Source organism: Phyllostomus discolor, chromosome 1, assembly GCF_004126475.2.
Source record: "Phyllostomus discolor isolate MPI-MPIP mPhyDis1 chromosome 1, mPhyDis1.pri.v3, whole genome shotgun sequence".
Lineage (NCBI taxonomy): Eukaryota > Metazoa > Chordata > Mammalia > Chiroptera > Phyllostomidae > Phyllostomus > Phyllostomus discolor.
The window spans coordinates 34,127,702-34,152,090 of NC_040903.2; the positions used below are offsets into that span (position 1 = coordinate 34,127,702).

The 24,389-nt window shown below is 43.9% G+C and overlaps 1 protein-coding gene and 1 pseudogene across 1 annotated transcript in view; both read right to left on the minus strand.

Moving 5' to 3' along the window:
- The window catches only part of IGFBP7 (insulin like growth factor binding protein 7), a 68,583-nt gene extending 46,827 nt beyond the window's left edge, over window positions 1-21,756 (minus strand). The window contains exon 1 of the mRNA XM_028507809.2: window positions 21,202-21,756. Within this exon, the coding sequence (XP_028363610.1) occupies window positions 21,202-21,676 (475 nt within the window). The 5' untranslated portion in view covers window positions 21,677-21,756. The remainder of the gene's footprint in view (window positions 1-21,201) is intronic.
- LOC114493106 lies at window positions 6,370-7,395 on the minus strand (annotated as a pseudogene).
- Window positions 21,757-24,389: the final 2,633 nt, after the last annotated feature.

Consider the following 24,389-nt stretch of genomic DNA (forward strand, 5'->3'; position numbering starts at 1 on the left):
TAGAAGCATTAGAACTACGACTTACGATGAGGGCAGTGACCAGGTGGATCCCCTACTGTGCGAGACCGACAGGCACCATGCTGGAAGCCTCACACAGCGGTAGTCCTATTACCAACCTTGCACGGTGGGCATTATGGTCCCCACTTTACAGATGACAAAACCGAGTTTCGGAGAAGTTAAGTAACTTGCCCAAGGTCATGCATTTAGTAAGTGGGAGGGTGGGGATTTGAACTCCATGTTGTCCTAAACATTAATCTCTGTAATATGTATGACTTAAATAAGCATAAAAAATTACAATTAGAAATTCATCATACTTAGACCTGAGGGTGAATTGAAGCTTATCTTTATGCAATTAATGAAAATCACAGTATGCTTGTTTTCTAAGAGTTTTACAGCACAAATCTGCATACAGTTAAAACATGTTTTCTTATTGTTCGAATTAATTTCATTTGATTCCTTTTCACACAGTAGAGCAAATCAGGCAGGAACTCTCAAATGTGTTGACCATCATTTCTGCAGAGGAAACTGTTAAGGAGGAAATATCACTTCTCTCAAAATGGTCTCTGTGAAGACCTTTGGCAGTTTTTAGAAAATACTTCTTCTCTCTTCCCACTGATTTTTGGGTATGGTATATTTTGCTTCAAGGCTTGTCTCGTTTTTTTTTTTTTTCCCCAGCCATGATCTATTTTATCATTTGGGTTTCAAAAGTGATTGATTACTAGTCTGAAGGGGTCTGCAGATTCTCTGACACTACACTTCCAGTCATCCTTTAAAACTGCCTTCAGCAACCATTTCTGAAATGTAGCTAAAACCAGGAACTGCTGCCCAGCAACGGCAGGCTGATGCCGCCTAACCCCCGCCCTCCTCCCCAGTCCGTGTTGCTGCTAGAGGTGGCTAAATGACCATTTCTGGCCAGTGAGATTAGGCAGACATTTGCTGAGAGAGTGCTTCTGAGCAACATTTGCTCATCTGATAATTTTGGATGTAAGGCTGGAACAACCTTTTTCTCTGTTCCTTCTAACAGCTTTGACTTAGGACTCAATATTGGGAGGTGCAGTGCCCTACTTTTGACTGTTAGGCTTGAGCTCTGGACAGCATTGTTGGGTGGTTAAACCCACACCAGCAGCATCTACACCTGGACTCCTTGTTTTGCATGCAACTACAGCTGGCCCTCCATATCTGTGGGTTCTGCACCTGCAGATTCAACCAGTTGCAGAACGAAAGTACAGGGGTCTGGCAGAAGTCATGCCTGCTTGAGTGTGGTTGGTAGGGTGATAATATGGGTGTAATAATTTATAGTTTTAATTTGGACATTTCACCTAAAATGCCATATGGTGTGCTTGAGTGTGATGTTATGTTACAGAATTACATGTTTATGATTTTGTAATAAAAGATGTTGTAATAAAAGGGGCATTCTTTGTGCCAAACTCTGTATTTTAAAAAAAGTTAACATTGTTGCTGATGTGTATCATGTATTAGGCTTATGATGGTCGAGTCTGTAGTAAACATGTACAGACTTTTTATTGTCATTATTCCCTAAGCAATACAGTGTAACAACTATTTACATTATATAAGGTATTGTAAATAATCTAGAGTTGACTTAAAGTATATGGAGGAATGTGCATAAGTTATATGCAAATACTACACCATTTAATATGAAGGGGGTCCTAGACTCAATCCCTCTCAGGTAGTTAAGGATGACTGGAAACCCCTTTTACTGCTCGTTGGGTGAGCTACTGTAGCCAGGTTTCCTATTACTTGCAGCCAAACACATTCCTTACTGATAGAATAGTTGTTGTCTCTGGGTGATCATTCTTCTTTTTCCCTTCTCCAAAACTCACCCATCTTCTTTGAAGCTGAAGGAACAAGTACAGAATGGCAGCTTCACGTCAGGTGAAGACATACCTAAAAGTATTTACAAACTAAAATATAATCCAAACTACCTCCAAACTAAATTACATGGCTGATTGCTGAGACATGTTTCTTCACCTCTTTGCCCAAGAATTTGCTGAGTTTGAGATAAGCTCAGGCTTCCATGAGAAACGTACTATTTCCTGCTGTCTTTGGCAGTGTCCAGAGTTAGGCTTCTTAGTTCTATGACACAGCCTATTGGTTTTAAGGACTTTGCAGTGGGTCACATTCTTATTTCACAGAGAAGCACACCCAAAATGAAATCTCCCCCAAACTTAATTTTATTCAAATTGATTAAATTTGTTTTTCATGAAGTTCTTTTTATACTCTTCAGTTATGTTTGATTTTTAGAAAATATATATGAAAGCAGCAACTTATCTGATTTTCTAACTTATTTTACATTTTACTCAGAAAATGTATGTCACATTGGTTATTTTATTGAGCAAAGCTAACGGACCCAGGCTGTGTGTGTACTTTGGGAGTTGAACCATCTCTAATTAACCAAGTTAATCATGGGCACTTGGAGAATAATTTTATCACGCTATATTAGACAACTGCCATTACTGAAACCTTGAATTTAAGTTATGTTAATTTACTAAAACAACATCTTTAGATTCTCTGGATATTTTTCTTCAAACATACCTGCCTGGTTTAACAAGACAAGCACAGGCATGTGTATTTCCATACCCTGGTTGCAATCAGGGTAACTGGAGATTGTGAACATGTAGTGTATTAACAATACAGGGAATTTAATGAAGGAGACACGGATTTAGGAGTGGAGACTGAAGTCCAAGAACATATAAGAAGGACCCATGGACACGGACCTTTGTATATATCAATGGTGTGGGGATTGACTACGGAAGTGGGGGGAGTGGCTGGGGGTGCAAAGCGAGGAAAAACTGGGACAATTGTATAGCATAAACAATAAAAAATACAAAACAAGAATTGGAACGAGGCCCTGGCTGGTGTGGCTCAGTTGGTTGGAATGTCGTCCTGCAGACTGAAGGGTTGCAGGTTCGATTCCTGATCAGGGCACATACCCAGGTTGTGGGTTCCATCCCCAGTCAGGGGGCATGCAAGAGGCAACCAATTCATGTTTCTCTCCATCAGTGTTTCTCTTTCCTCCTTTCGCTCTCCCTAAAAGCAATGAAAGGATGTCCTTGGGCAAGGACTTAAAAAAAAAGAATTGGAATAAGGTGTCTCATATTTAACTGGCTCTGAAACTCAGTTTTAGCTTCCTATGGCTTTAAATGTGAGCACACGTGTGTGCGCCTGTGTTCACAGCAGCTCACCTCAGATCTGCTCTGGCTTCACTTGATTCCCATTATTTAGGGCTCTGCTCGGACACCCAAATGCACTGCATCTTGGTTGCTGATTATATAATGTGGGGCTAATACTTAAAATACAGCATTCTTAAGAGGATTAAAAAGGTGATCTCCACATGAAAGTATGTGACCATTTTTATAAACCATACTGTGCTATGTTAATGTAAGTCATTGTTGTATTCCTATCTCCTGGACAAATATGGGAAAAATTCTGCCAGAAAAATCACAAGCAGCTTCTTCACTTTATAAATATACCCTTGGCACTGTCTAGTTACTGCATTAGTGGGAATAACTGCCTAACAAAGAACTATTGTTGCTGAAGGTGCTGGAAATGAAAGGATCTGAGGAAGAGAGAAACGGGGCTTTGTCGATCTCTTTAAGGACCCAAAGACACAGGCAGTAAAATGCTGTGAGCAGATTCCTTTCCAGTTTTAACAAGTGGAGCAGGCCAGAGGCTCCCCAAGACCTAGAGAGTAACAGCTCAGCTTGCTCTGAGATGAAACTGGTGGCCGAACTGTGGTCTCCGTGCCGTGCGCGGAGATGCTGGGAATCAATTGCACGGATATTTGACTGTAGTCAAATAGAGTTGTGAAGGCCATTTTTTCCTGCTGTGAGAAAATACTAAAGACAGACCTCCAAATTTCACAACCTTTTTACTGTTCGCATCTCATGTCAGTGGCTGCCTTTACCAGACATATTCAAGCTCCTCTATCAGGGATGAGCCCCAAGTGCAATGATGTACAAAGGCATATTCTTTCCATTTCCCCATTATTTTGAAATACTTTATTGGCAAAATGGACTTTAACAAAAGAAAAGCATGCTAGCAAGCATACAGCCTTTTTGTCCTGGCTGGTAGGGCTGTAGCTGATCTGGACCGCTCCCGATGCTTTGGGCGCAAACTAGACAATTGGCAGGGCTTTTTTTTTTTTTTTTGGCCCGTCATTACAAATTTCGTACACAAAAATTGGGGTGAAATACTACTCGCAATGGTCTCTATGCCATTGGGGAGGGACAGCCATGAGTATAATCCAAGTCTGAAGATAATTAAAAAGTAATTTCAGCTGCACATTGGAATGCTTTGCTTTGGCTTTGTGTTTTCTAGAGAAAGTGTGCCTAAATTATTTAGAAGAGGCTAATTTTTAAAATGGAATCACCAATGTCTGTACATATAAAATTAAAAGTATGTTCAGAGACCTATTCTAAAAAAATGCTGAAGAAATAAGGTCTTTATGTCCAAAGATGAGTTAGCGTTATTTGTGACAGAGAAAAATGGTAGTAAATCATGGTTCCTTCAGATGATTATGCAGCATAAATGATATTTATAAAATATTTTAAACACATAGAAAATATTTGTAAAGTGAAAACAAGATGTCTAAAAAGATATGAATAGCACTATCAATTACATGTGTCTATCAAAACACTAGAATAAGAAACAATAAAACACGGAGGGGGTATACCGAAAATACTAATGACTGTCTGTGATTTCAATGAGTCCTACAAATTTCAATGTTTATGTTCTTCTCAACAACAACAACAACAAAATCTTTATTGAAAGGGAGGTTAAACTAGGTCATACTCCCACAAAACATATTCCCATACTTGCATGGCGGCTGAAATTAACTGACAAGAACACGTGTGTCTAGAATTGAAAACCCACTGTGGTTTGTCCAAACGGCTAAATGTATGACAATGGATCACTTACTGCAAAACAGAGTCCTACTCGTCTCAATAGGTCATTGTGCTAATTTAAAATTTTGCTTTTACATATTTGCAGGGAACGATGAAAAGGAAAGTGAATTTACTGTGTATTTTTTTCCTTAGTGTTTACCAAGTTAAATACAACCTCTAATATCCTTTTGGATCAATATTCTATCCTTAGCTCAATTCTGAGCAGACAAAACAACATTCATTCATCTCCACTCCAGAATGTCACTTTGGGCAAGCTAATAACTAATTCATTAACTTATATACTACACATCTAGTCATAGTTACATTATTTATAAGCTCATGCAGTCTATAATTAAATCATAATGTATTCATAGGACACAAATGTGAATGTACCTTTGTTTGTTTTTCCCTTCCAGTAGAAACTGCACAGAAAGTGCACGATTGCCATGATTAAAATAGTAGAGAAATGTACATATGTGTACGCATTCTTTGCTTGTCTGCATTTCTGTTGACTTGACTTACATGGGGCTCTTCTATTTTAGTCTAATCGCCTCTTCTGCCTTCCCATGCTTCAGAACCCACCAGATGGACCACAGGTTTGTGGCTCCTTAGAGAAGGGGCATTATCTGTCTCATCAGTGCAACTTTCCTTATAGCGCCAGCACAGCATTTACAAAAAGCGAGCACTGGACATGAGTGACAGGGAATCATAATTTTCCACTTCTAATGATAGTGAGAATCCAGGTAACCTTTGTTTCCTGAGCTACATGATAGGTAAGCTTGGAGGAGCCTGCACAGAGACTAATTTATAAGCATAAACCTGAAGAGGGATGAGAGGCCTGGTTGCAGGTAGAGTGAAGGCCAGGCTGGCTCTTTGCGAGGGAATGGCCATACAGGAGTCTCCAGCTGGTGGGAAGACTGGAGAGAAATGGGAGGGGCTTTACTGTTGTCCCTTCGGAAACTTAGAAAAATCTCCACTTCTCATTAACGCCTGTGGAATGGGCATCCTGCTAGCAGATGGGTACAAGGCAAAAACAGAGGCTCCTCATGGAGAGTCTACACAGGAACAGTACATGTGCTTATTAAATGGGACCAAGAGTCCAAAAATGATCTACTAAGCACCCTCTCTGTGCCCAGAACTATGCTGAGTGCTTTGGGGCATTCAAAGGGAGCATATCTCATGCATGCTCTCCATCCTCAGAAATCCTGGGAGTTCCCTAATGCTTGTCACTGATCTGACCATTTCCAACACATCGATCCTCATTATTCACAGATCCCATATTTGTGAATCTACCTACTTGCTGAGATTTATTTGTCACCCCTAAATCAAACCATTCTTGGACATGCACAGAGTGGCAAAAAATTTGAGGTCCCAGCTGAGGGACAAGACAACACTCTGCCTTCTTGTTTCAGCTTTCACACTATAAACAAGTGTCCCTTTCACAGTCAACTTAATGCCACATATTTTCTGCATTTCTGTGCTTTCTGTTGGTGATCTTGTTGTTTAAAATGGTCCCCAAGTGTAGTATGGAAGTGCTGTCTAGTGTTCCTGAGGAAAAAAATGGCTGTTTTGTGTCCTAGAGAAAATATGTGTGTTAGATAATCTTTGTTTGAGCGTTACTTAGAGGCTGTTGGCTTTGATTCTCCTCTAGGGTGGGAGACCTATAAGCTGGACAGAGTCTCCTCTCCTTATTAGAGATCCCAGACTGGGCGGCAGAGGGAGGCTTCTACCAGGTTCCCCACTCCAATGGGGCATACCGTAATCTACTCTTTTTGGTGGGGGGTTGCCAAATCACTTTATTTGAAGGAATGGTACAAATGAAAGACATATGTGGGTGATTTGCTACAAGTTACAGGAAAGGTAAAGGTAACTCCAACATGCACGTACTGCTTTGGTGACCAGGGAAGTCCCCTGTGGCTGTGGGAAGCCAGCCTAAGGCTTAGCTCTCTCCACTGTCTCCCAGAGTGTGTTTGTCAAGGAGACACTCTGCTGTGCCAGACCCACGGGCCCCCAACAGGCACGAGTTGGTTACGTGGTCACCCAATTCTTCGATGGATTTCATCTGCTCATCCAGGAAGTGAGTCTTAGTGAAGTCACATAAATGAAGATCGTGGTTTTCAGTGGCCAGTTTGTGCAAGTCTAGTAGTGACTGATTCACACTTGTTTCCAAGTGTAATGCACACTCCATTGCATCCAGCCCATTCTGCCAGTCACCATGGGCTGGTTTCTTGATATCTGGAAAGAAGATCTGGCCATCTCATTGGTTCTGCAGCTTCATCAGTTTCTCAGCATGTTCCCTCTCTTCATGAGATTGGTGAAGAAAATATTAGGTAAAGTTCTTCAAAGCCACATCATTGTGGTCAAAGTAGTAAGACATGGATAGGTAGATGTGGGAAGCATAGAACTCCAGGTTGATGGTGGCTTCTGAGTCCTGGTGGGACTTCTGGTGCACCTACAAGGCAGATGCGGTGGTCATGATGGTCAGCTGAGGAGGGGTGGCTTCGTGGTGCTGGGGGCCTTAGGGCAGTCCAGGGGCACTGTGAGGAGGTGGCAGAAGGATGGATCTGGGTGGGGGGCTGGGATGGGGATCAAGTGCCAGGTTCTGTTGAAGCACGGTTGAAGCAGGAAGCTGTGGTGGCTATTGGAGAGGACCCTGTAATCCACTGTTATTTGTTCATTTATTCAACAAGTATGTATTGAGTACCCACTACATCCCAAGGACTCTTTAGACTCTGGGTATTCAACAATTAACGAAACAGATAAAAGCACTAAGCTCATGGGACTTACATTCTAGTAGCATAACTGAAAGATTAGACTCTTGTGGCTTTAGGTGAATACTTTTCTTAAAGTATTGTGGCACTCAAACTTCTATTAATACCAATAATACTGATAGATGCAGAAATGTTATATCTGATTCAGATAATGGCAGTGAAGTAGCCAAGAGGACAAGAAGCAGCCAAATCACTATGCTGCTTGCACTGTACCAAGTGATCATGTTTTCCAGGGTTTCTACTTCCTGTGGTGTATTAGAGACATTCTGAAATGTCATCTTGCTGTAAAACACTAGATGCTGGATAAACTAAGCAAAAATTGGCCCATCATTATGATAATTAATGATGGGCCAAGGAAAAGATGCACCTCCAAAGCCACTCGAAGTCTTTTTAGGACAATGTCCTAAACTGGTCTGGATATTAAATCACCTTGGAAGCTTTTAAAAATCCTGCTGTCCAGGTCACAAGCAAACCAGTGAAGTCAGAATCTTGGAGTCGAACTCAGGCATTGGAACTTTGTAAAACTCCCCAGGTAGTTCTGATGTCCAGCCAAGGTGAAGAACCTCTGCTTTAGGAGGTGATAGAGTACCCTGTGCATAGAGGGTTGGTAGTCCCAATATTCTGTCAATTTCACGCACAATTACTGATCCTGGTGGACCTGAAAAGTTATCCAGATCCTTAAATCTCCTCTGCACAGCTTCATTACTTCTCTCCACCTTGTGCTGGGGGTGGGGTGGATGTTACCACTTTTCTGATAGATGCCGAGAACCACCTTAGTGAGTACCTTCCGGAGTCTAAATATGCCCATTTATAGTTAAATGCTTCAATTTTTTAAATGAGTTCCTGCTAAGCTGAGGATACATGTGAAAGTGAAAGAAGATAGACATAAATTGTGAGCAAAGAGTTTTATTATTTGCACCAATAAGCTCTAAAAGTCAAGGATAATGTCTAATATGTGCCCAATGGACATGAATCATATTCTTTCTCTGCCAAACTCTGTGATTTTGGTTCACATTCCTCTGTGAAGCCAGTATCTCCATTTTTTAAAAAAATGAACCAACCAACAAAACACCAAAATATTTCTTATACACATAGGGCAGAAAGGGACCAATAATTATATATACCTAAAAGGTGTCAGTAGAAAATCGTGTGTGTGACTCTGAACTTGAAGATGGAAATATTTCATGCTATAAGGCAAAGCAAACCCCTCTGACCAGCACCTAGGGTGCTTCCCATGTGACTGCATTTGGACTCTGTGGTCTCTCTGAGATGGAACAGGACTGCTTGTCCTGGAATCCCTGAAGAGCAAGAACAAGAGCTAGATGGAAGTTTCTAGGGAATTGTTATAAGAACATTATCCAGCCATTTTGTTTGCATAGATCCAAAACAGGTTTCAGATCTAACCTGGAGATACATAAGGCAGTATCATGTTTGGACTGGTCAAAATAAGACATCAACATATCACAATCAAGGCTGTTACAGTGAACTCATACCAGGGTTTATAAGGCCAATAACAATAAAAATGGAAATGAGACAACATCCACTGAGACTTTACTATGTGCTAGCTACAATGTTTCATGCCATGGGGTTTTGGCTGTCTCCCCTACCCCCTGGACTGGAAGAGGGGCCACAAATTTTGGGCTGATGCATGGAGTAGATTAGGATCCTAAGACATCTATAAAAACTTCATCCCAAAGTAGCATCAAGAAAAGAAGGGACAACCATTTCCTGGATGACTCGGACTGTGTTGGCTACCTCTCAGGGGTGGCATGCCAAGCTTGGAGGGAATGCCAGAGGTGGCTCAGGAGTCCAGGGATGACATGGGGGCGAGGGAGCAGATTGAGCAGAGCTCAATTTATCAAGTTGCTGGCCAAGCCCTGTTACTGAGAAAGGGTTGGGGGTGGAAAAAGATAACCACACTTGTGCTCAGTTAGACAGGAAAAAGGGACAACATGCCATGAGAGCCCAGGCAGAGCAGGTGGAAAGCAAGAGGGCTCAGATGAGACAGAAACGAGGTAGGGGGCCGCTAACTTTTCCACATCATGACTGGTCCTGGACAGCCTGCTCCTGCCCTGGCGGTTACCTTCTAGTGAACCAAAGGCTCCATGGTGCAGACGGAGCCTCTCTGGACCAGTTTCTCCCTCCCGCCCTGCAGCTCTCATCTGAGACACACCTGAGTGGAGAACGGCCTCTGGCTCCACAGCCCTGGCCTGTCAACACGCAGTAGCATCTTGATCTCTGCCCCAGCCTGCCCCCTCCAGCTGGGCTGAGCATCTCTAATAAGCAGCCTCACCGCATGGATCCCCTCAGCCAGCCTTCTCAAACTCTGAGCGGCACTGTTGCCTAAGCATTTCATTTTCTATCACATGCTCTGTGGCTTCCTGAGGCTGGAGGTGGGGGGCGCGGACTGCAATGTAATTGCTGCAGCTGCTATTGAAATTCACTTTTGGATTTCTGTTCCTGAAAGCTCTGAAAGCTCACAGGGAGGAGGAGCAGGCTTTGCGGCCTGCAGGCCCAGGCTCCCCCTGACAAATTCCTAAAGCCTCATTTCTGTGTGGTCTCTTTCAAAGCCTTCTGAATGTTCCAGGAGATCTATTTCTTGATAAAATTTTCTCCCTTGCTTGGGGTCGGGCCAGAGGAGAGCAGAACAGATGTTAGATCTAAGGCTTTCCTGATTCAACCACTTGACCACTGGCCTACTCACCCCGGGAAAAAGACAAGTCTCCAAAAAAAGCTGGAGACTGTTCTTCAAGAAAAACAACATGGAAGAACAGGGTGATCGGAGTCAGCTGCATTTCGGCTTGTGAGAATACTAAAACGCTCCCCCCTCATTCTCTTCAGAAACTCAAAATGGATTATGCTTGAGTTCTCACATGGGTTTTCCTTCTTCTGGAAGATGTCACCTGACCAAAAATATGCTTTAGTCCCTAAAAATGCGAATTCCCAGAAAAGAGTAGCCCTCCCAGTGAACCACGGCCGAGCTGCAGGGCGAACACTGTCATCCTGGCTGGGAGAGTTGAGGGCAGAGTGGTGCTGCAGACAGGGCTCAGTTGCCGCGCAGCGCTAAAACCTCAGGTGGAAATGAGCACTTGAGCATGTTGTCGGTTCTTAGTGATTTTTATCCTCCTTTACCCTACTCGGAGTTACCAGAAAGGCCTGGCAAATGATCAAACGCCACACACGAACGTTATGCCCCAAGAAGGCCTGCCTGGGAAAATATCCGGGCCCGCTGCCCCCAATCCACTGGCCCTTCCGGAGCCTGTTGGTTGCCGATGAGGAGACTGGCCCTCGGGTTTCCAATCGGGCCCTGGAGGCACTGATGCTGGACTGGGCTCAGGGATCGGTACAAAGTCTGTCCCCTCAGAGATGGTCACTCATGTAAGAAATCCCATCTTTCCCAGAATGTGATACGACATTTATTATAGGGTGTACCACATTACCACAAAGAAAATAACCTAAATATGACATAAACATTTTTAGCATATAGAATTTCTACTCTATGCTAATTGAAAGAGCTCTTTTAAAGCTACTTAGATAAGAATGTACCATACATCCCCCTTATCAATTCATCAAAAAAGAAAATATAAGCAAGATAAATTCACTAAGGTCTTCCTAAAACTTTTCACACTCAAGAGTTTGACTCCCATGAATCACTTAATTTTTTTTATTGATTGATTCATTTTGGAGAGAGAGAAGGGAGAGAGAGAAACCATCAATTTGTTCCACTTATTTATGCAGTCATTGGTTACTTCTTGTATGTGCCCTGACTGGGGATTGAACCTGCAACTTTGGATGGATGACGTGTCTGGATGATGCTCTAACCAACTGAGCTACTTGGCCAAGGCTACTTCTGTTTTAAACTGTTTATTTTGAAACAGTGCTAGGTTACAGAAGAGAAAGACAGTACAGAGGGCCAGTGCAGGCCTACAGGTCATACTCTGAACAGCAAGGCTGTAGCAGGGTATCTAGATTTACATACCAGAACTGCTATTCACTTGGTTATGTGATAGCTGGCTTTCAGTTTCCTTATTTGGAAACTGGGACAGCAATTTCCCTTACTTTCCAAAATTATTGTAACAATGAGGAAACATCCACAGAAGCCCCCAGTAACCTGGGAAGTACCGCAAACCTCAGTCATCATTTATCACCACCTACAAGGCACTACATGGAATTCTTGCCCAAGGGAGTTAACAGGCAGTCAATAATACTTTATATGTATTTGGTGCTGTGCTGTTTACACTGTGATTTCGTATCTGTTCTATAATGTGACTGCAGTAATCCCATGAGGGAGGTAAACTAAAACTACCTTCATTTATAATAAATACTTTTCTTAAGTTTTTTTGGGGGGCGGTTGCTTTCTCATAGTGGTAAACTCTACTTTGAACGTGTCAGCTTGTGCTTAGCTTTGTCAACACTCCTCGTGCAAGTAAGAAACTTCATACCAAATGAATGGGGCTTTGTCAGCATGGGGTTACTAGGTCTGTTTTACCTGGTCTGAACCTTTCTTGCTTTTCAGACACAAAATTTCTCTGCAGCCTGGCCTGATTTGGGGCCCAGCTGATTCATGGACAGTGCCTCTCAGTAACCTACTGCTTGGTGGAGGTCTTCAGGGGGTGGGCTTATTGCTAGCTCCAGCTGTTTCTAATGAATCCCACCATTAATTTGCCATTAACTCAACTATTTAACACATCAACTGTAAGTCAGAAATAAACATTGTCTCCCCACATTATCAATCACGGCTTTCTTCTCCCAACCTCCTCATTTTCTCTTCGAGGCTTTGTGGGGGTGGTGAGGTGCTGCTGGGTGATGGTCTTGGTTGACCTGGAAAATCCACCTAGAACAGGCTTGGGAAAGTTTTTCTTTGACATTTCTAGTCCTTCCCACCTTTCTATGCCCTCATAAAAAGGATTCACTGAGAAATCTTTAAAATTGCCTGAAACAAGCAGACTCATTAATTTATATACTTTTAAGTCTCCTTCCATCTCAAAGCTGTCAAAAGGTGCCACCCCTGGATTTAAATGACAAAAAAGGTTATACTCACATATTCTCTGCCCTAAAAGTTCTTTTGACACTAATTCAGGGCCTCCTTTCAACAATTGCTAAGAATAAGATGTTCTTCATCTTACAATTAAAAACACAGATGAGGTCAGATCGTTTGGGGAGTATCTTGAGGTTAAAGGAAGCACCATCATCTTATCCACTGTGGGGGAGGAATTTAGAACAAGGGAAGGCCGGCTGGCCTTGGACTCTACCCAAGGGAGTTCTGTCACTAAAATATCCAAGAGATACTTATAAGGCAGTTTCTTCCAGAAGGCAAGTCTTTGGTCAACACTGAGGGTGGACTCTAGGGACAGGATGGAAGTCATATTTAAAGATGATAACAGATGCCTGCTCAGCTTAATCATTCCATCTCATATCTGGAGTATAAAAGATCTAAATGGTGATAACATGCTCTCCCAGCTTGCCCTTCTCACTTAGGTTACCTCTCAGCTCTCCAGTAGAGAATCTGCAGAATTCTCCTCACTCCCGTATGAGCATGTAACAGTGTTCAACAGTTTTTAACCTGCAAATTCTTCCTGGTGTGTAAGCTAACTATGCTTTGTGGTGTGGACCCTGAGAAAGAAAATACCTACCAAGAAGGGCCCTCAGTGGCTTAATTGGGCTCAAATTTGAAAAACTGCCTAGCAGACATTTCTACACAGGGGTCTATCACTCCCACTGCACTTCAGGGAAAAGAAGCCTGCAACTCAGCTACCCACCTCTGCACTGAACTGCCTACCTGCACTGTATTCTGCCACCTGAGCCAGCCCTTATAAAGAGTTCCTGAAATCCTATTTCAACCAATAGGGCTGAGACTTTTCCCATCCAATTGGAGCTGCACAGTTATATCCCCATCAGCATCTTCACCAACCAATCAGAGCAGCTCCATTCTGACCAGTGAGGACAGTGCCTTTTGGACTAATCAAACCGGGAAGATTTGGAGTTCTTATTTGCATGAAGATGGATCAATCCGTGACCAGGGACAGGGGCTTCTGTCTCTATAAGCCAGCTCCACCAAGCACACTTTCTTTCTCTTCCCACCCAAGACTGAAGAGTGCACTTCCCCAGCTGGAGCTCAAAACCAAACACAACTTGCAGGAGGAGCAAAGGAGCAGAGTGAGGCAGACAGACGTAGACTGGGGTGGACTGGAGCATGCAGAGCAGGCTGGGGGTGCCTAGATGAAGACGGGCCTTTCTGTAGGGCCTCTTTAGAGCCTTGCTGCTTCATAATTGAGCTATAACACAATTGAGCTGTTCCACAGCTGGGCTGTATCACAATTGAGCTGCTTTCACTGAATCAAGTTTCCTTCTTTACCACGCCCCAAACTGAGGAGTCCTATTGACATTGAATTAATGCCAATGACCATTGGTTGAGAGGGGCTATTTAATTCCAGGCCTTTTTAATTCCATCTCTTGAAGAATTATAGAAAAGCAGGTCAGGCACTTTCCATTTAATAACTAATTTCCAAACCATGAAGAAACATTGATTTGTTCTTTGGGTTACTTTCCTCGAAAAGAATCTTAAGTCCTCTAAAACCCTTCTTCAAGGCTGCCTATTTTCTTTTAAGAGAAAAAATACATATTTTATGAAATGTTAATACCTTTAATAATTCAAAATCTTCTACAAACAAATATGAAAAATACAAAATAACACACAGAAAAAAATGGCAAAGCATACACAGGCGATTCACAGAAGACATACAAGGTGTTCAACGTCACCGGAGACTGGGAAGTTGCAAACTGAACATGGAGATACTGCTTCTCAGCTTGGCAAGAATTAAATAGATGGATGGTACCCATGCCGGCAAGGGTGTGGGAAAAAGGACGCTCACGTATACAGTTGGAGGGAGTATAAACCTTTTAGGGAGGCAACTGGCTTATAACATTTAAAATGTGAATAACCTTTATTCTATCAATTCTACTGATAGTAAACTATCAATCAAATGCTATTATAAATTCACAAAAATGCACGTGTAGGGTGTACAGTAAAAAAACAAGTTAATTGTGAATAAATGTGTGGCCACACATAAGTATGTTATACCTCTGCTATATATGTTACATGTGCACACAAAAATACGTTTATATGTGAATAGGAAAAGGTCTGGAAGTTTACACAACTGCTAATGGTGTCAGTTCCTGACAAGCAGGATTAGAGAACAAGGCTGCCTACTTTCTTTTCTAAGGGTTTCTTCAGGTTTTCAAATCTTTCCTAAGATGCAGTGATTAAAACTGGGTAAAGTGATAGGAAAGAACCAGTGATTCACTCAGTTTTCTAGAAGTTTCTGTACTCAAGAAGGGCAACTGAGGCTAGAAAAAATTTAAAGCATTTCTATGGAGCTGGGGTAGACTCTTCAGGATGTGACTTTTTCTGTTTTGGATCTGAAAATGGAGAGAGAGAGAGAGAGGAGTGGAGATTATAGGGGGAAAATCTTCCTGAAATAAAATTAGCAAGTGGCTGTCATTTGGGTGCAGCACTGGCTCATGAGAGAGCAATGCCAGTGTGCTTTGTGGGGAGTCATTTAGTTGAGAAAAAAGCACAGTACAGACTTTTCACTTTCAAGTAATGAGCAGCTTGCTATGGCAGGTTAGGACCCTGGATTCAATAATGCGTCTGAGGTCTGAGAGAGAAACCGAAGGTCCTGTGAAGAAGCAGGTAGGCATCTGTCGCTGGGATTATTGTAACAGCTTCCTAATGGGAGTCACTGACCACAGTCCTATCCCTTCCAAGCCATCCTCCTAAGGGCTGACAACAGATATTTTTAAAAGCACAAATCAAACCACATCATTCAGTGGCCCACCCTCTTCTGAGAGTGTCTGAACTCCTTAATGGGCCACGAGGCCCTGGATCACTAAGCTCCGTTAAGTGTCCAGCTGCCCCCGTGGCTCTCCCTCTCTGTCAGGCAGCCCCACGGAGCCACGTGCTGTTCCTTTGGCTCTGTTCCTTCTGCTCGTAATGCTCCTCTCACTTCCTTCTAACTCCCTACAAGCTTCATGCTAGCTCTTCTCCAGCCAATTCCTTCTCATCCCTGTCTCAGTCAGGATATGACTCTTCTAGGGAGTCATCCCTAGCTCTTCGTAAATCTGAACTGAATGGGCTCCCTGGCCATCTCTGTGGTATGGCAGTGGCAGTTTAACGAAGTACTGCCCTGATTTGCATTGTCTGCCTCCCCAACCCTTTGCCACAAGGTAAACCAGACTGTCAACAATTTCATTTAATTTTGGAACACTCTGTCTCAACTTTCAATGAGTGCTACCATTCTGACACCCGTGGCATGTGTGTCTTTGTTTATATCACTGAACAATTCTCCAACACCAGCTGGGTGTCCTCCAATTCAACTAATGCTGACACTATCTACCTGGGACAGCATCAGATCGCACAAGTTCAGGGCTCAGTCCAAAAAGATTGCTCCACCCCCCACTTCATGTGCCAGCCATACGTCCAGGTTGTCATATGTGCTTCTGACCGACTGGTCATAGATTGGAGGTTCCAACACCCCCTTCCCTGGTTCTATTAGTTTGCTAGAGTGACTCACAGGAGTCAAAACCATTTTACGTAGTTATGAGGTTACCAGTGTATTATAAAAGGCTGTAACTCAGGAACAGCCAGATGGAAGAGATGCGCAGGGCAAGGTGTGAAGAAAGGACACAGTGCCTCCACGTGCGCTGTGCGAGCCACTCTTCCAGCACCTGTACAACCCAGAAGTTCTCCAAACCCATCCTCTTGGGCTTTTAGGGAGGCTTTGCTACATAGGCATGATCGATCAAGTCATTGAATCATGCAGTCATTGGTGACTGAACTCAAATTCCAGCCCCTCTTCCTCCCAGGAGGTCAGAGGGGCGGCACTGAAAGTTCCAACCGACTAATCACGTGGTTGGCTGCACTGGCAATTGATGGGCATCCTTAGCGGACTTAGGGGCTTTCTGAAAGTCACCTTGTTAATTTAGCAAGACACCTTGTTGCTCTCAATTGGAGAATTGAGACAATTGGACAATTGTCAAAGGTTCGAGGAGCTATATGGGGTGAAGATCAAATATATATATTTCCTATTATAAATCACAATATCATAAGTTCATAAATTCATGGAAAAACAGTCATTGAATATGGGCATTTAAGTAATATGTTATCAACGTAAAAATGAGCGCAAAATGAGCTTCTTAAAGAATGAATGTTTAAAATCCATCAAAATGAGTTTCTATGAATAAAAACACTCACTGAAGCTTTCTCCATTTACAGAACAGTTTCAGCAGTTTCTGTTGCTCTGAACTGAATTCTAACCCGCAGTGGGATATGGAAATTCTGAGATTTGTCGGTGAGGGCAGGAGTGGGGAGAGTGGCCACCTGATGTCAGATTTCCGGATAGTAGAAGATGGGAAGGTGAGTCGATGTCAAATGTATTCCCCAGCCTGGATTTTAAGAAGGCAGAGGCTGCAAGGGGAAGAGAGAGCAGACAGGCAGCAGAGTCCATTGCCTGCATTTCCAAACAGGAAGGCACTTTCTTAAGAGAGTCCTGTGTTTAATCAACAAATATTTACAAAGTGTCCAACTATTAGCCGGCCACTGTGTTTATAAAGAATTAGAAGATGAAGCCCCTCTTTTAGGATGCTCCCAGTCCAGGGGGGAGACAAATGTTCCAAGAGTCCCTTGGAGGCTGCTGGAAGGTACTACACTAACCAGCAGAGCTCGTTTTCCCCTCAGAAGCTCTGCTCCCTTTGCTGAAATCTGCACGTGGGTCCTCCGCATCGCTCGGCCCACCCCACTGAATACTGCTCATCCATCTCCAGTCTCTGTCCCATTTCCTGTGGCACATTCTTCACAGCCCATAGGACTACATGAAACTATTTGTTCAGTTATTTCTGTGTAAATCTTACAGTAAATGCCATAAGGCAGGGATATATCTTGTCTATCTTATTCAAGGCTGAGACTAGTACAGTCTTGGAAAATTTTCCAGTACTAGTATAGTACTTGGAAAAGTCATATATTCATTATTCAACATGTATTTAAAGCATCTACTAGTACCAGACACTGATCTGGGCCCTCAGGGATGGATCGGGGAGCAAAAATCCCCTTCCCTCATGGAGTTTACTTGAAGGTTGAGTGATGACGACAATGAATGTTCTTTGAGGGCTTTCTATGAAAACCTTCACAACATTGACTCTTTACAACTCTGTGAGACAGGTATGATTATAGTCCTTGCATTACAGGTGAGAAAACCCAGGCCCAGAGAGGTCAAGAAATTTGCTAAGGCTAAGTAAATGAAAAAGTAACGATTCACTTTCCAGGAGTCTGGTTCTTTAGCTCAGTATCTGAACTATTCTTCTAGAATACCTCTTGGTTTGATATGCACAGTAGGTGTGCAATAAACATTATTGAAAAAATGGCTGGAAGGGCCGAAGGACAGGGACATCACTGGGGAGCTGCGGGGGAGGGAGAGTCAAGGAGCTTCACAGAGAAAGTGACACCTGCTGATCCTTGAAAACTAAGAGTTCAGAGCACGGAAGGGTAAGTGAGGGTGAGAGCGCAGGTGGGACTGCAAATAGCAAACAACGCAGCTGGTCTCTAAGGGGGTTGCAGAAAAGAGGCCAAAATAACAGAAGAGTTATTCTGAAGAGTCTTGTGTGCCCTGCTAGGATGTTTGAACTTGGTCCTAAAGGTACTAACGAGGGAGACTCTTAAGAATGTATTCTGATACCACATGGTAAAATTAATTCTGAAGGGGAAAAAGAGAATATGGGACCCAAAAGGGACCAAGGGCTGAAGTGGGATTACCAAAGTGCCTAACCAGATTTAAAGAGCCACGAACAAGAAGTGTAACCAAGAACTGGAATAAAGGAGCACCATGCTCTCTTCCAACTGCGAGATTTTATTAAACATCGCTGCTTTTCTGCATTCACTTTTTATGAAACTGAGTTGTCAAATCCCCTCTTCTAGTTACTCATGCCTTCAGGGACCTCAATAAGATTTAGTGGCAGTAAATTCATGATGACAGTTCTAAGATGTGAGATTATTAGCTCATTACCTTTCAAACAGATTTTCAAGAAGATGGCTTTGCCTCTTATCACCAGAGGTACAGAAAACAAACAGACCAATCTCTGTCTCCTGAAGGTGGGTAAGTGCTCTCAAAAAATGAGGGCAAGGTTTGGGAGTGTCTCCAGGGCTCCCGTAAAAGCACCCAGGGAGTTGAGTTTGCAACTTGTATAGATACTTTCCTAATCAGCAGCACCAGTTCTGTTTTGTGCATCCCTTGTTATATGCACCTAGCATAGTGCTGACACACTTTGGATGCTCAGTAAGTGTGGGTTACGTGAGACCAATACAAAAGAATATAGATTGGACCACGCCATTGTGGCTGAGTCCTACAATGTCCCCTCCCTCTCAGTACAGGAGCAAACATAATTCGTGTTCCTTCTGAGGGTAGAAATGGCTGCAGAAACCTAGAAAATGCATTTCTTACTTTCTGCAAAGGCCCAATAGTAAATGGCACAGAAGTAAATGGCACTATATCGGGTTTGATTCTATAATTATCAAAATACATTCAGGAGTCAGAGCAGTATATTAGAAAATCTGTTTTTTTTGCCCTAATTGTATCTGCTGTGGAAAAGCACTCTGGTGGACCTCACAGTGTCTTCTGTGCTCTCTGGAATTCTCCTATAACTGGTCCCAGGCACTAGACTCCATCTCTAAATTTAGGTTGGGAAGAAATGGCTCATTTATTTCTAGGTTTCCAGTTTCAGATGCGATTTCTCTTAACATTTATCCAAATGTAAAGAAAAACCAGGTCTTTGCCCTCATGGGGTTTGCAGCCTGGAAAGAGGCTGAGAAGCTGGGTGTGCATGGTAACGAAGTCACACAACCACAGGTATTCCTCATTTTATCACATTTCGCTTTATTGCATGCATTTCATAAGTGTCAGTGCTTCAAAGACAAATTGACTACAAGGCCTTCCACCTAAAAAAAAAAGTGATTACGACTCTGATTCAGAGGTCTGGAACTTAACCACATCACCTCTGAGATAAGCAGTAGATTCATACGACTACCAGTCTCAGCCACTGGAAAGACTGATCCGGAAAGACTATGACCTGGAAAGACTACGGAGAAAAATGCCCCTTGGGGCATTTAAGGAAGTCTCTGTATTTGAAATGAACTCTTCAGCTATGCGCATTTCTCTTTCATGAGGTGACTGATAAATTAGATCCAAAGGAACAAATGACTGTTTCTGTTGGAAAGGTATGTGCATTACTTTGGGCTGTGACTTTGTAAGTTTCAGGTGACAATAATATAGTTACCAGTTAAGTTATATGATTTAAGGCTTTCAGTAGTGAACTCTGAAATTAATAATACATGACCTGTGAGCAGAGGGACTTCTGGGAAAAGCTGTAAAAGTGAATTATTTGGAAAGTTCAGGGAAAATCTGCGCTGTGAAAGAAGCAACTGCTTCTGTCATTGCAGAACTGCCTCGCTCCCCTTTTCTACTTTGGCTGGGACCAGGGGACCGACTGCCAAGGTTGGATTTCTAACCTTCCCTTGAAACTACTGCCTATGGAAAATGTTATTTCAGGCATTAGAGTTAAAATCTGTTCCCCCCCAAGTTAGGACTCTACTTATTTTCCACTTTGATTTATGGTAAGATTGGACTTGTTCGGAATAAGCCATTGCAAAATAACCTCAAAGCCATTCCTGCTGAACAGTGCATCCTGGGGACAAATTATACAAAAAAGGAACAAGAAAGAAAAACAATATGTCTATGAGGTTCATAACATAAACTACATAATAAAGACATTTGTCAAAGTCTGTATATTTTTTGCTCACAATTAGCTAGATTAGTGTTTAAGAATCCATAATTTCCCGTAAGTGAAGTATTTTTCTATATATTAAGAAACCATGAAATCCTGGTTTTAATTCTATCAATCTAGCCAATTAAAGGTGAAACAAACAACTCTCTGAAAGTCCTTACTTCGCATTTCATGGTCAAGCTTCTTTTCCCTATTTCTTGACTTCACCTTTATTTGTACTCCCCAACCGAGAAAAAAATGATGACAACATGATTTCTCTGGTGTCCCAAAAGAATGGGGACCACTTTTGCAATAGACTTTCCAGCTGTTCGCATCACTTAGGTGAGCTTTTGGGATGCGGTAGTCTGAGATATCTCAAAATCTTTTCTATACGTACATACACTGGCCCTTCGAGTCCTCACTTTCTTGGCGCACGCAGCAAACTCTTAAAATAGAACCCCCCCCCCCCCACACACACACACACGGAGAGAAGGGAGGCGTCACACATTTCTGCCAGCATCCCCGTGGCTGCGAGTTTCTCCCCTCCCAAGTGTTTCCTGGGGTGCTCAACTGAGGAGTCGCGGGAACCAGTGCGGGGCTCACCCGCCACGGTCGCTTGCCTGGTAGGGCCTGACCCGCCAGGGGGCGCCCGGCTGTCCAGCCTTGAGGACTTGGGCGAGGGGACCGGGGTCAGAGAGGAAAGCGCTCGTGCCCACCTTGATCGCAGGTGCCCTTGCTGACCTGGGTGATGGCCTTCTCCCCGCGGCTCTCGGCCCTCAGGCTGGCGGCACGCAGCTGGCACCCGCTGGGGTAGGTGTTGCCGTCGCTGCCGCACACCGGGTAGCGGTTTTTGCACATGCACACGCCGCTCACCACAGCGCCGCCCGCTGCTGCCCCAGCTTTACCCTTCCTCCTCTTGCGGCTCTTCACGCACTCCATGCCCGGCGCGCAGTACCCCCTGCCGGCGCCGCTGCCCCCGCACGGCTCGCCCTCGCCACGGGCGCACATCGGGCAGCAGCCGCACCCGTCGCGGGTCTCGCCCAGCCGACAGCCCCGCGGGGGCAGGGGCGGGCAGGAGGCCGGCTCGCACGGACCGCAGACGTCGGAAGAGGAGGAAGAGGGGAGGGGTAGGAGCAGGAGCAGCAGCCCGGCGGCGCCGAAGAGAAAGGCGCGTAGCGGCGGCCGCTCCATGGTGGGGCGCGGCGGCGGCGAGGGAGAGCGAGTGAGCAGGGACCTGCTGGCCGGTGCCTTAAACGCGGCGCCCCACCCGTCCCGGCCGCGGGAACCACACCCCGGGGCGGCGAGTGCTCCGTCGCCCCGCCCGGGACGGGACGCGGGGCTCCAGCGCGCTCCTGCAGGCGGGGAAGGGTGGGGCATCCGCGGGAGCCCAGGGCGCTCTGGCTCAGGCCTGCTGAGCCCGGCTGGGGCTTCAGAGCTCACCTCTCCGGCTCCTGCTCAGCCTCCTGCCCTTTGCCTCGCGGGCTGCGCCCCAACCCCTAGTAGATCGCCTCTCGCACCCTCTGGACCCTCGTCTTTCCCAGTCCAGATATTTGTACTTAATGTACAGATATCTGTACAAGTGTTTAATGTATTAACTTCTCCGTGGGCCCAAGAAACCAGAGTACTCATTACCCTGTGGTCGTTTTACGACGCCACCTGGGGATTTTGAGTCCCGTTGGCCACAGACCCCATGTGGTCTTGGGTGCCAGGCCAAAGAGGATAATCTTGCCAACCCCTACTCTCTTTGGAACCGCAACTGCCTCCTCTCCCTCTGCTTTCTTATGCCAAGTCAAGTTTGGAGTGTGAGTACTGGAATCCATCTATGTGAGAGCTGTGCCATTGTTTTAAGTTCGTACTAAACCGTGTTGGACCTCCATCAAACCTCTCCGGAGAACTGAGCTGAGCTGGGGGTGCCACTGCAGACGTAAAGCACTCCCAGTTTTCACTAGCAATTTTGTGAGGTTTTTGATGTACACGCCTGACAATTCCTCCTCGATGTTTTGGTAAAGGACTCTACAAATTCAACTTGAAAATCTCTTTTTCCAAGAAATTGGTCCTTCAGACTCCTCTTATTCAGGATTTAAGTTGCTTCCATTTTTTAATTGAACATAAAACACTGCAGTGTGTGTGTGATTCTGTGTCACATTTTAGTTCTTTTTTTCTTAGCATAAATCCAAGGATTTATAGGATTTTGAGCTAACTTGGAGTGTGTGGTTCACAATGTCATCGGCAATATATGGATGTCACTCTTAACAGTCTTTCTAGGATTATTACTGTAAACTTTTTGAAAATTAAATAACAATATTGAAGGAAAAAATAAAAACCAAGCACCCTCCTATTAAGAAAACCTGGTACTGCCTTTTGGCCTCTTAACATGTTCCAGGAAAGTGGTACTTTTTTAAAAGGGTCATCTGTTAATATGACAATTGTTTAAAAACAATGAAAAGTCTTTACAGTAGAATTTTCCTGAATATTTTTGCCTTTTCCCACAGTAAGAGATACAGTTTACAGTCCCAAGTTGAAACACATGCAGAGCATACTCTGGTATTTCCTATTCTGTTCTGTTCTGTTCTATTCTATTCTATTTCAATTTTATTAATTTGCTGGTCAAAGTCCACTAAACTGATTTCATGATTTACTAGGTTCCCCGGCAGCCAACTGTTAGACAAAAATCCTGGTGCAAGTAGTTCGTGTGTCTGAGAGGCCAGGTCAGGACACACCTGTTTGTTGGGAGGGTGGGGGTGGGGGAGAGGGGGAGGTGAGGTAGGGAGTGAGCAGGAAGGGAAGAGCGCCAATGAAGATGCTTATCAAAAAAGGGTGGATCGTCAAGGAACACGTATAAAGGACAAATGGACAAAGCCAAGGAGGGTAGGATCGAAGGTGGGAGGTGGGGATGGCTGAGGTGGAGGGGAGTGGTGGGGGGAAAATGGAGACAACTGTACTTGAACAGCAATATAAAAAAGAGAGAGAATAAAGATGGTTATCAAGTCAGGGCAGGCTGTGCTGCCAGACAAGACCCCAGCATCTACAAACTGAGTGTGTGTGTGTGTGTGTGTGTGTGTGTGTGTATAGGGGGCATAGGGGCACTGTCAGCAGCTGCCCCACTAACAGCTGCCCCCCACACTGTTTTTAAATGCTGTGTGGAAGCCAGCAGTAAGAACACAGGCAGTTGGGACAGTAGAGCCCCTTTGTGGGGGCCTCATTGAGGAGCAAGCAGAAGAGTAAGCAGGGTCCTCATCACTGAAGGGGACGCTGGGCTGTGCGATGATACCTGTCTGGAGGACTTGAAAATTGGAAGAGAATGCCTTGCTTCCAAAAAAGGAGTTCTTTGATAACGCCTTTCTTCCAAGAAAGAAGACATTGTCACCCATTCAGCTTCAGTTCTAGTGAGACAAAGGTCCTGGATATGGAGACAGGATTATGTTGTCTGCACAAAGAATTTTACTTCTTCCTGTTTAATCTAGATGGCCTTTATTTCTCTTTCTTGCCTCATTGCCGTGGTTAGAACCTCCAGTGTAATGTGGAATAGAAGTGGCAAGAGTGGGTATCCTTGTCTTATTCCCAACCTTAGAGGGAAAGCTTTCAGTCTTGCACCGTTAAGCATGGTGTTAGCTGTGGGTTCTTTATGAATGCGGTCTTACGAGGTTGAGGAAATGCCTTTCTATCCTACTGATGTGCTTTTACCATGAAGAGGTGTTGAATTTTGTTAAATGCCTTTTTTGGTAACTATTAATATGATGTATTTTGTTCTGTTGATACAGCCTATTACAGTAATTGACTTTTGAATGTTAAACCAAACTTGTATTCCTGGGATAAATCATACTTGTCATGATGTATAATCCTTTTTTATGTGTTTCTGGGTTTGATTTGCTAATATTTAGTTGAGGACTTTGGTGTCTACATT